General features: G+C 50.8%; 1 protein-coding gene across 1 annotated transcript in view; it reads left to right on the top strand.

Moving 5' to 3' along the window:
- Positions 1-12,292, top strand: part of COL4A1 (collagen type IV alpha 1 chain) — a 145,851-nt gene that overhangs the window by 119,545 nt on the left and 14,014 nt on the right. The window contains exons 29-43 of the mRNA XM_079902561.1: positions 490-587; positions 2,602-2,752; positions 2,960-3,073; positions 3,736-3,903; positions 4,022-4,111; positions 4,937-5,089; positions 5,243-5,341; positions 5,453-5,542; positions 6,840-6,979; positions 7,418-7,544; positions 7,639-7,719; positions 8,179-8,277; positions 9,396-9,446; positions 10,601-10,786; positions 11,395-11,528. Coding sequence (XP_079758687.1) covers positions 490-587; positions 2,602-2,752; positions 2,960-3,073; positions 3,736-3,903; positions 4,022-4,111; positions 4,937-5,089; positions 5,243-5,341; positions 5,453-5,542; positions 6,840-6,979; positions 7,418-7,544; positions 7,639-7,719; positions 8,179-8,277; positions 9,396-9,446; positions 10,601-10,786; positions 11,395-11,528 — 1,781 coding nt within the window. The remainder of the gene's footprint in view (positions 1-489; positions 588-2,601; positions 2,753-2,959; positions 3,074-3,735; positions 3,904-4,021; positions 4,112-4,936; positions 5,090-5,242; positions 5,342-5,452; positions 5,543-6,839; positions 6,980-7,417; positions 7,545-7,638; positions 7,720-8,178; positions 8,278-9,395; positions 9,447-10,600; positions 10,787-11,394; positions 11,529-12,292) is intronic.

Genomic DNA, 12,292 nt, shown 5'->3' with positions numbered 1-12,292 from the left:
GCGGGACCCAGTCTCTAAATGTCCCCACGTGCCTCCAGTGTGGTGCAGTTGGAGAACAGGTGGTCTAACGTGGTGCTTCTCAAACTCGAACGTGTCCAGGAATCACGAAGGGTCTTGTTAAGATGCGGGTCTGCGTGGGGATATCCGGACTGGATTTCTAACCAGGCGACACTCGGAGTTGGCAGAGTTTAAATCGCCATTCCCAGTCTGCAAACGCTGGTTGGGTTGGGTTGGGTTTGGTTCATTTGTGAAGAGCGGATAGGAGAGAAAAGTTCTAGGCGCTTAGAAGAAAAGGAAGGGAGGGGGCGGGTGTGAGGGAGAAAGAGGAAGGGGCGGCCGGCGCTGCGAGCTCCCTGGACCAGGATGGTCTCCTCTTCCTTGTTGGCGCCCTCACATCTGTTCAGGTTCATCTGAGCAGGTGTAAAAGAAGTGGAGAAAGTAGGGAACGGTATTTTTACATGAATGATTTTTTTTGACTCTTCCAAACAGGTGTTGACGGTTTACCTGGAGACACTGGACCTCCTGGAAATCCCGGTCGCCAAGGTTTTAATGGCTTACCTGGCAACCCAGGTCCGCCTGGCCAAAAGGTGGGTACTGGGCCTTCTCTGGATTGCTGTTTCCCCATCCTTGTGCTGAACTGGACCCATACATTGTGGCCTGTTAATCTCATATGGTATGTTGGGTCAGCGTGTTTTGTGTTTGAACGAAATAGCATCAGATGGGAAGTACCGAAGTACACGGGGTAGCACGCGGTCGTGCCTATTTTGGGGAGAATCACTTGTTCCTGCTTTGTGAGTGGGCTCTGTGTGTGTCCTGGATCTCAGGTACAGTGTGTGTCATATCACGAGTGGAAGGAGAAAGCTGTTTGGAAGCCACTGTCCTGAGTGACCTAACAGCCCCCAGCAGGGCGGGCTGCAGCCTCAGTGATACTGACATTCGGGTCCAATGATTCCTCGTGGTGGGGCTGCCCTGAGTACCGTGGGGTCTTTCGCAGCCTCTGTGGCCCCGACCCACAGATGCAAAAGGAGCACCCCGACGTGCATGCCCAGTGTGACCGCCAGAAACACCTCCGGACGTTACCCAGTGTCACCGTGGGGCAAAGGGCCCTGGTCGGGGACCCCGGGACGAGTGTGACATCGGGTTTCTCTTTGCCCTCGAACACCCCTCTGCTGCTTGCTGATACTCAGCAAGCACAGGGGACTGTTGCTTAGATCCTCTCCCGTTCTGATCATAAGGAAAGGAACTGAAATTGCCAGAAGGCGTCTGTCCTGCCTGGGAAAAGGCCACGGCCAGGAGATGCGCCTTTGCCGGCACAGAGCCCTTGCCCTCGCCTTGGGGGTGGGCGGGGGTGCGCGCTGGCAGCTGTGCCTCGGTGATGCCGGGGAAGGTTCCTTCTGAGGAACGCCTGACCCGAGGTGGTGTCCCTGCCCAGTGTGGCTGACGTGGAGCATGTGGCCTTCGGACGCCTTCTTTTTTTTTTTTTTTTTTTTTGTGGTACGCGGGCCTCTCGCTGTTGTGGCCTCTCCCGTTGCGGAGCACAGGCTCCGGACGCGCAGGCTCAGTGGCCATGGCTCACGGGCCCAGCCGCTCCGCGGCATGTGGGATCTTCCCGGACCGGGGCACGAACCCGTGTCCCCCACATCGGCAGGCGGACCCTCAACCGCTGCGCCACCAGGGAAGCCCAAGGACGCCTTCTTTATGTGACACACCCCCGCCTTCCCCTGATGACCCGCACTGGGTGTGAAAGTGAGTCAGTGACCGCAGTATGTAGATCGCCTCAAACACCGGCTCACGAGCTAGTAGATGCCGAATGGAACTGGAATTAAGGATTTGGTTTACGATTTGAAATACTGAGCTTTTTCAAAATCCCTTGGACTGAGTTCCCTCCAGTTTGCAAATTTCACCGCAGGGCCGTGTGGATACGCCACTTCTGCCCACTTACCTCCACCTGGTCGTCATCTGGAAGTTGTTGCCTTCAGGGATGCCGGGGGCGGGGGGGGGGCGCTGTGACATGATGCGCACGTTCTGCTTCACACGGCCCGTCGGTGCTTAAACTGGGGTGTGCTCCTTCAGGCCCTCAAACTACTGCCTTTATTTTTAATCATCTGTGTGGGTCAAAACCCTTTGATTCATGAAAAGGTTTTAAACGTTTAATTTGACATGAGAGCTTTCATTTCATCAAAAAAACGAAGTAAACGGAGTTCTGTTCCAGTCCTGGAACTTTCCACCTCTTAATACCCATTCGCTGGCCGCACAGCACGCTGGGTGTTGTTCCCTCTGTGTAGACTCAGGGCGGCAGAGTCGAGGGGCCGAGACCCAGCGGAAGGAGCTCCTGCCTCTCTGACTGTGGACAAGCCGTCCAAACCGGGGAGCCTTGGCTTTCCTCCTTTGTGGAAAGAAAATAATAAAAATTACCTCCCTTTCGGCTTGTAGTGAGATTGAAAGGCAACAATAGGTGTGAAGAAGCTTCGCCAACTGGAAGGCGGGACAAATACCGTTCTTATAAATGCACCGGCAGCATCGGTTAACACGTACGCCCTTGGCCTGATAAAATCGCGGGCTCTGAGGATCACTGGCTTCTCTGTGCTTCATGGTTTCCAGGGCGAGCCTGGAGTTGGTCTGCCGGGACTCAAAGGTCTGCCGGGACTCCCTGGCATCCCCGGCACCCCTGGAGAGAAGGGAAACGTCGGGGGACCAGGCGTTCCTGGGGAGCACGGCGCCATTGGCCCTGCAGGCCTTCAGGGAATCAGAGGTAACTTCATACGGGCAAATCCATCTTGTGGTAGGGACGGGGTCTGTTTATGGTGTGTCCGCAGAGCACCTATCAGGGCCCAGTAAACGTTTGCTGAATGAATGATGAAAATTCTAGACGGGTTCCTGGCGAGCGGCGTGAGTGGGTGGTAGGCGCTGACACCGCTGTGTCCCCGTGTGATGCCTTCACGATTTCTTCCCCATCCAGGTGACCCGGGACCTCCTGGATTGCAAGGTCCCAAAGGAGCTTCTGGAGCCCCCGGAATAGGCCCTCCTGGAGCTATGGGACCCCCTGGAGGACAGGGACTCCCAGGGTCATCAGGTGATACTACGTTCTTCCAGAATGTTCCCTCCCCTAACTCATAATCTGTGACTAAAAGGGGGAAAAGGCAGTTCTATTCTGAGGCTGTAGGTTTGGTTGTTTGCTTACACGTAAGGTCACAGGCGCCTTTCTTCTCCTCCCTCCGAGCTTGGTTTATGTGCCAAAGACACCTCCCCTTTATATTGTATATTCTTTACCTTTTCCGTTTAATTTAGAAGGATCGGTATCTCGGTATCTCTATCTTACCTTTCCATAAGACGTTTAGTAAGTTGTAGGTAACTTAAACAAAATGAGTTCGTGTCTGGAAGCTACCTTTGCCTTTAATAATCATTCTAGAAGTGAGACAGAGAGAGTGGACCAGGGCAGGACAGCCAGGGAGAGACACCGTAGAGAAGCTGGGCTTAGGTCTGAATACTGCGGAGGGGCCCGGGTGGGAATTGCCGACGGCTCACGGCAGGTAGGCAGGGCTTTGTCTTGGGATGTTGTTTGCCCACCGATGGCCCCAAACACCACTATCTGAGAAGGTGGAAGCCATTTCCCTCTACCCCCGACGTGGGCACGGCTACACACCTTCTGCAGAAAGTAACAGTTAAACAGGGTACAGGATGCTGCAGGACACCCTGTCGATCCTGCTGACGCCCCCTTTCTCTTCCCCACCTCAGGCCCTCCTGGAGTGAAAGGAGAGAAGGGCTTCCCCGGATTCCCAGGCCTGGACATGCCGGGCCCCAAAGGAGACAAAGGGCCTCAGGGGCTCCCCGGCCTGACGGGACAGTCGGGGCTGCCTGGTATCCCTGGACAGCAGGGCACACCTGGACAGCCCGGGTTCCCAGGTAAATGACCTGTGAACTCCACCCAAGTGGATGCTGGGGAGACGCCTCACCTGGTCTTGTTCATGACCCTCGCTCGGCATCTGCCATCAGCGTTCACAGTCCTTCCATCCGGCCACAGGTCCCAAGGGAGAGATGGGCGTCATGGGGACCCCCGGGCAGCCCGGCTCGCCAGGACCAGCGGGTGTGCCAGGATTGCCGGGTGAAAAAGGTAGGCAGCCGTGACTCCGGAAAAGCCCATCTCGTGTCTGTGTCCCGATGCCTGTGGGAAATTCTCCAAGAGTCGTAGATCATTGTTCATTTCAAGAGGCCTGGGAAAGAAGATCAAGCTAGGGTCCGGAAGACCCCCTCTTCCAGGAGGCGCTCAGGGGTCCTGGGGATGAAGGGCTGTGCCCTGCCGAAAAGTCAGAGAGAAGACAGGTTTCTGGGTTTCCTTGTTGGCATGGTAGAGTTTTCGGTTTTTTTGTTTTGTTTTGAGAAATGGTGGTATTTTTAGTCATTCGAAGATTCAGTCACAGCAACTGAGTCTTTGGAATCAAATTAGCAAACAGGGGAAGTTTACAAGTCTTACTTTTTATTTCTTATCTTAATATTTGAAATTGGTTCAAATACTGTTTTTAAAAAAGAAATTGACTTTAAATGTGAGACATAAAAATGGTCATTTGTTTAGTTGAACAGGAAAATTCTGTTCTTTCGTATAGAATTGAGGGGCCACTGAGCAGATGTCGTGAAGGTATTTGAGAAGGAGAGAAAATATAGATTATTTAAACTAATAAGTGAAGTCTCCTATGTTGGAATTACTCGCAAATAATGAATTCTAGAAAATGGCTTTTTTGTTCATTTCCTTGCTGTCACATTCTTCTGGGTAACTCGGACCCTCGCCATTTAACGCCACATTTAACGCCACTGAACAGACTGTTAGTTCTTTATAGGTTGTTTATCAGTTGCTTCTACTGACCAGAAAGAACAGCACACTTGTCACTGCCTTGGGGGCCCTTGGCCAGGTGTCACTCGGTGCCTCCTCTTCTTTCTACAGGGGACCACGGCTTCCCGGGCAGCTCGGGACCCAGGGGAGACCCTGGCTTCAAGGGTGATAAAGGAGATGTGGGTCTTCCTGGCAAGCCGGGCTCCATGGATAAAGTGGACATGGGCAGCATGAAGGGCCAGAAGGGAGACCAAGGAGAAAAAGGTAACGCAGAGGACAGTTTACCTTCGGAGGGGGGAGAGGGTGTCTAACGAGTTATTCAGTTCTTCACACGTGATGTCAGACCAACCTGTGTTTCTAGTTTGTCTTATTTTAAGCAGACGTGGTCGTCACTATTTTTGTGTGTGTGTCGTGCAGGACAAATCGGCCCAACTGGTGATAAAGGATCCCGGGGAGATCCTGGAACCCCAGGAGTGCCCGGAAAGGACGGTCAGGCAGGACACCCTGGGCAGCCAGGTATGGAAGGGAGTTCAAGGTCGCCAGCTCAGCAGGGGCTCGTGTGGGGAGAGGTTACCTGGCAGTTTTCATGGGCGTTGACCTGTTGGGTTTTTCTCTTTATGATTCTAGGACCTAAAGGTGATCCGGGCATAAGTGGGACCCCAGGTGCTCCGGGACTTCCTGGACCCAAAGGATCGGTTGGTGGAATGGGCCTGCCAGGTATGTGGGGTTTAGGAAAGGAGTTTCCTTCCCAGTGCTTGTACATGTGGTGCTTGTGGGACGAGTCTGCGGGCGAGACCCGCTTCACGGAGGACGTAATCCAGGGAGACGTGTCTTTGACACAGACTCACATCTTCAATCCTGTGTGGTCTCTTGCCTAGGGATGGTGGCATTTGGTTGACCTTCCAGCCATTGCTTAAACTAGCAAACAAACAAAACCCGTCACAGTTTAATAAAATAAAACACGGGCTGTGCACTATGACCTTTCAGTTACCTCCAAGTGATCCGTCTACGTGGATCCGTCGAGGTGATTAATTCTCCATTCAGTTGTGTCAGCGCAAGCAGCTCGTGCCTGTAAAGCCCTTTGACATTAGCTCAGAAGAATCCCCTGGGCTCCTCTGCCCTGGTCCCGAGCTGGCCTCCCAGGCTTTGCCATCAGCGTTTGCGGCGGTGACAGCGACCAGAGCAGAGGCAGCAGATGGAAGGCTCAGGCCCCGATGGTCCAGGTGCTACTGCTTCTTAGAACTTGCCTGGAGCAGGAGGTCAGGGCAGCCAGCCCGTCTCCCTCACTCCTCCCAAGGCTTTGCGAGGCGTGTTGTCACTTTGCTCGAGCTATAAACACCCAGCGGCTGGAGTAAGGCTTCTTAAATTCTTTTTGCAACGAATCTCTTGGGCCTGTCATTCAGTCCGCTAGGCAGATGCTGGTTGCAATAAGACAACCAGGGTTCCCTTTGTTGCAGTAATCTCCCAGGCCTTGGCTGCAATTTAATATCCAAGTTCTCCTTACAATAGCATCACCAGCCGACTCACAGCTGCCCCTAACAACCAAGCCAGCAGCCGCAGAGGGTCAGTTACAGGGGCGGGCATAAGCCAGCTTCCCCTGGTACCTATTAATAAATTAGTTTGACTGCCCACATCCGTCCTGGAAGTAGGTACACTTTTACTCTCCATGGCCTGCCTCTCGCCCCCTCTGATTCATTCAGATAATGAGGTTTGACTACGGAACGAAAGACACAGAAGCCGTGTTTAATGCTGTTGGGAAAGGAAGCATGCTAAGCGGTTAATGTATTTTTTTCTCCCTTTGTAACGTGATTGTCTTTAAAAGACAGGAGGAACGTTTCCTGTGTGGTTCTAATGTGGTCTGGGGGGCTGGCGCCTGCCTGGATCACTACAACTTGAGAAATGAGGGGATACCTGTTCTTCCGTCTCATTCTTGGCCGGTAGTTGAGACGCTTTCCTGTTTTTAACGTTAGCACCTGCTAAGCACACATTCTGTTTCAATTGTGTGTGTTTCTAGGAACACCTGGAGAAAAAGGTGTGCCTGGCCTCCCTGGCCTGCAGGGCATCCCTGGCTCACCTGGAGAAAAGGGAGCAAAAGGAGAGAAAGGGCAGGCGGGTCTACCTGGCATTGGGATTCCAGGACGGCCCGGGGAAAAGGTAACAGCATCCCCGCGGAAGCCCCTCCCACCCATCCCCGCAGAAAGGCTTTGGAGGAACGTTTACTGAGCATCTCCACACAGTCGATGAATCATAACACAGAACGGCTTCTCCAGTTGATTTTTACATCTCCCTGCCTCCCCCTTCTATCCATGGCCTGTGTCCCCAAGGAGGATCCGGGACGTGCTGAGAGCTTGGGTAGCGAGTTATCATGGGGAGAAATGGAGAAGGAACACGAGAAGCAGAACAGGCAACTGCTCTTTGCTCTGGGTTTCTAGTTTTTCCTCCATTTTCAGAGGGCTTTGATTCTCCCCTTAGAAAGCTGGAAGTGGAATTCTGCCACGCGATAGTCATTGCAGTCCCATGTATACAGAGAGCACCTCCAGACGCATGTCCAAGGACACACATGACATTAATGGGCCCAATTTTCACCCACAGGGAGACCAAGGGGTAGCAGGTTTTCCAGGAAGCCCTGGAGAGAAGGGAGAGAAAGGAAGCAGTGGGATCCCAGGGATGCCCGGGCCTCCGGGCCCCAAAGGCTCACCAGGGAGTGCTGGCTATCCAGGTAAGTGAGCCGGCCTCCTCCTGATCTCGGGGTTCAAGGATGGCAGAGAGAAACTCAAAGTCATGGGAATTCTGGTGTTTTGGTTTTTCTTTAGGAAGCCCCGGGTTGCCTGGAGAAAAAGGTGACAAAGGCCTCCCGGGATTGGATGGCATCCCTGGCATCAAAGGAGAAGCAGGTAGAGACCACTTTTTAGGACACAGATGGGGGCCTGTGGAGAAGAAGCCAAGGGGCCTCAAGGCTGGGTGACCTCTGAATGACCAGCTGGGCTCACACCTCCACTTCCAGATGAACAAACTGAGTCTACGGGGACTTCTAGGGTCTTCCCACCAGTTAGACCTAGAACTGCTTTTACAGCTGGTTCCAATGGGGTCTAGAAACTTCTCCTGTTCGGCACGGTAGATGGATGTCCTTTCTCTCCACTCTCACCAGCTTTAGGGGGTCACAGTGCAGTGGTGGTGTTGCCGCATGAGGGTCCCTTCTGAAGGGGTGTCAGGAGTAACTTCGGGGAGGCTGGGCATGCTAGGGGGTGGGAGGTACAGCTCCCTGGAAAAATGTCAGGAGTGGTGCATTTTACATGCAGATCACGGTGCCGTGATAGGTTCCATGCCTGACCGATCTGACCTTTCTCTTTGAGGTCTTCCTGGGACGCCTGGTCTCACGGGCCCGGCCGGCCAGAAAGGGGAGCCCGGCAGTGACGGATTCCCAGGGTCGGCAGGAGAGAAGGGTGAACCAGGTATGTTGGGCTCTCATTTCCCTTTCAGAATGAGACTCTGCTCTGGAGTAAACATCTCCCAGAGACTTACATTCCATGCTAAGTGACCGGAGCTGGCTGTAAGCTGGACGTAAGTTACATCCTTACAGCTATTTAAGCAACAATGTGGGCAAGTGGGGCAGGATTGGATGAGAAAAGGGGAAAGAGGATGTTCATTTATTCCACAAATACTTATGGGCACCTACCCTTAAAATGGCCTGAGCTCTCAGTGGTGAGTGAAGGAGACACCGTAGAAAGCCCAAACCACTGCCTTCTCTGCCTGGCCTTTCCCCCTTTAGAGGAACGGTCCTGGGAATATTCTCAGTCCCCAGAATCTGCTCCTGTTACTGATGGGGGCACAGCAACTTGGGCAAAAGTGTGAGCTGTGGGCTCCGATGATGACAATCACACACGTAATAATATTCGTATATAGCAAGAGGGTGACACACAGACAGTTTGAAACAGGTTGCCCTCAGTCAGGGGGATGGAGGGAGGGAAATAGTGCTGGAGAGGAGCACGGAGGGGGATCCATGGCTGTTAGTGTTGGTCTCTTCCTAAAGTTCATTTCTTTCATTCTATGAGCCTTATGTTTATATTATGTACATTCATTTTCCTATAAAAATAGTTCGTAAGAAATGCCTCCACACCTACTTCCCCCCTTTGAATCTTCCCTTACGTGCTTTACTCACATTTGTGGACTCCCTGGTGTCTGCTGCCCCAAATATCACTGGCTCTGTGCACTGCCTTTGCGAATAGCTGTTAGTTGGATAGTCATCTGAGAAAAGCCAATTGGTGAGTCTCCAGACAGTAAAGGGAAATAAGTACCCATCTGTACAGATCGTTTCTCCTAAATGCTATAATGGTTCTGGGCTCAAAGGTACTTGGGAAAATGTACTAAATTATGTATATATATCCAGTCAAGGGTATCTTAGAACAACTGTAGTAATATAATTTTACTTGCAAAGTGCAACGGACTCGTTTCTCTGTGTTTCGCAAATAGTATATGGTATCGGTGCAAAGAGTGGATATCGCTTTGTGCTGTTCCTGCAGCTCGGCTGTTTTAGGAGAGATAAACGGGACTTCTTACCTTTATCTTGCAGGTCTACCCGGAAGAGGATTCCCAGGGTTTCCAGGGGCCAAAGGAGAGAAAGGTAACACAGTTGCTAAACGTGTTCTTCCTTTTCAACTAACTGCTGATACACGTGGCACTGGCCGAGCAGGGCGAGCAGATACAAGGAAGCACGTGGACGTGGGTGGTAGATGATGGGTCTGGGACAGTCGAATTGCCACTTTCTACCGGCTCGTGGCAAACCACTGTGTGGCGTGTGTGTTTCGGATTCATAGCCTTGTGAAGTGGGGTGGGGGGGAAGTGGGGGGAAATCCCAGGGTGGGCCCAACCATCCTTCTAGGTAGTGACCCTGTTTCCTCCCCTTACTTTTTCTTAATAACCTTGAAGCAATCCTAGAATTTTGTCATTTCGTTGGCAAGTTTGGGGTAATATGTTTAAAACAACATGCAGGGTTTTTTTCTACAAGCTCTCACTTAAAAAAGTTTGTTTAAAACAGCTTTATTGAGGTATCACTGACATCTAATAAACTGCATGTATTTAAAGTGTACAGTTTGCCAAATCTTGATATATGGACACACCCATGAAAATAGCAGCTCGTTCAAGACAGTGAATGCATCGTCACCCCAAAAGTTTCCTGGGCTGCCTTGTCACCCCCCCTCTGCTCCTTCCTGTCCCCACCCCGACCTGCCCCCCAAGCAACCATTGGTCTGCTTTCTGGCACTGTAGATGAGCTTGTATTTTCTAGAATTTTACGTTCGCGGAATCCTACAGCATGTATGTTTTCGCCTGACTTCATTCGCGCAGCGTAATGAATTTGAGTCACCTGTGCTGTTCGTTGTGTCAATAGTTTATTCCTTTTTCTTGCTGAGTCGTGTTCCATGGTGTAGCTGTAACACGGTTGGTTTATTCATTCACCTGTTGGTAGAACAAGCCCTTAATTTCAGCAATGCCATACCTTGCAGGCTTATCTACACATATATTCAAATGCCTTTGCCAGAGAACACCACCTTTAAAAAGTGTAAAGAATGGTTGCAGTTTCTTTGTACCCTAAGCTTTCTCTTCCTCAGGTGGGCCGTGGCAGGTGTCTGGCACGTTATTTAATAAAAAGGAGAGAGAAGGGCACCAGCTCTGGTTTCCTCCTGGATCCTTCTGGAAGCCCCTCCCTCCTCTTTGGTGCACTGGATTTCTCTTCTTCCCTGCATTTCACTGTGATCTCAACCTGTCTTTACTGTTTAGGTTCAAAGGGCGACGTGGGTTTCCCAGGCTTAGCTGGGAGCCCAGGGATTCCTGGATCCAAAGGAGAACAAGGATTCATGGGTCCTCCGGGGCCACAGGGACAGCCGGGATTGCCAGGCACTCCGGGCCACGCGGTGGAGGGGCGCAAAGGAGACCGGGGCCCACAGGGCCAACCTGGCCTGCCAGGTAAGGGTGTATCACTAGGTTCAGAGCTGGGACTGAAACAGAGGCACAAACATACACAAGTATCAAAGAAATTGGAATAATTGAATTCTCAAATGAGCTTTTTATTTAGAAGTTTGCAACATTTATTACCATTGAAACTGCTTAAGATATTGGGCCCCTTTTACCTAGGCTTCCATTGGGTCAGTGCTTTTCTCGTGCTCTTTCTTTCAAGGAACAAGCAATTAGGGAGAGGGAGAAGGCCATTACTGAAAAGGACTGGAGCACAAATGCCATGTGTGGCTGGTTGTTTAAAACCAGCACGACCTTCTGTCACACCTGTTCCCCCATGAACAGGTGGCTGCCCTACAGCGCAGCCACCCCCGAGCACAGAGACCACAGGGCACTTGACTCTGAGACTGTGGTGTTTATATCGACGTTTACTGCCTGTCGAGGAGACTCTTCCTTCTAGGACCTGCCTGGATGTCTTCAGGGCCCATGCTGCATAATATGATGTTGTTGTATACAGTTGGGGACAGTTGGGTGGCAGTGGTGATGACCACAGCCCAGTGACACTTACACATAAAACCACCCTCTGACCTCAAACGTGGGACTTCTGTGTCTCCCATTAGGGCTTCCGGGACCCATGGGGCCTCCAGGGCTCCCTGGGCTTGATGGGCTGAAAGGTGACAAGGGAAACCCAGGCTGGCCGGGCACTCCTGGGGCTCCAGGGCCCAAGGGAGACCCAGGATTCCAGGGCATGCCGGTGAGTTGTCCCTTGGCAGGTCTTGTTTTTGAAAAGGATCATAAGATAATACTTGTGTGTGTATGTGTGTATTCATGTGTGTTACACTCCCAGATCCTCCCTGAATCAGCCCCTTCTCTCTGGCAAGTAATCAGCCATCTTTACTGGCGTCATGGTAGGCAACTATTACAAAACTTTTTACAATCTAGTTTTACACAAACCATCAAAAGTGAAACGTTATACTACTGGAGATTATAGTTCAATGCCTGGCTTTAAAAATCTATATACAAATGATGCAAAAGGAAAGCCTCAGTAACATAGAAATATATCCCTATTCCTAGTGCCATTCAGTGTCTGTCTATCTCTATGTATAGTATGTGCATTATATGTACACATATGTAGATATATGTTAGTGCGTGTAATTTTGCTTACGGCGCCTTTTAAAATAGGGTAAAGCAAAGAAACATTACAACTTTTTATATACTGAGAAAGGAACAACTATGTTGAAATATCTAGAAATTAAGATACTATTTTTTAAATACAAAAATATCACTGTATTATAAAGGAAAATAATCCTTCTTTAGTGTTTTTTATGGTTTTTTTTCCATATTTAAAAGCACTTTTAAGAAAAGATGCAAAGCTAATTTTAAAGAAAAATCACTCTGGTTGAGTGTTGGGAGTAAAGTCATCCAGAAAGATTCTTTGGTGTTAATAGATTGAGATGTTGCCATGACAAATGTTTAGGGAGTTTCGACTCTGTTCATGGCATCGTGCTATGGGGTGGG

The sequence above is a fragment of the Stenella coeruleoalba genome (assembly GCF_951394435.1).
Source record: "Stenella coeruleoalba genome assembly, chromosome: 18".
Taxonomy (NCBI): domain Eukaryota; kingdom Metazoa; phylum Chordata; class Mammalia; order Artiodactyla; family Delphinidae; genus Stenella; species Stenella coeruleoalba.
Note: the sequence above shows the minus strand (reverse complement) of the source record. Positions and strands in the feature narration are given on the sequence as shown.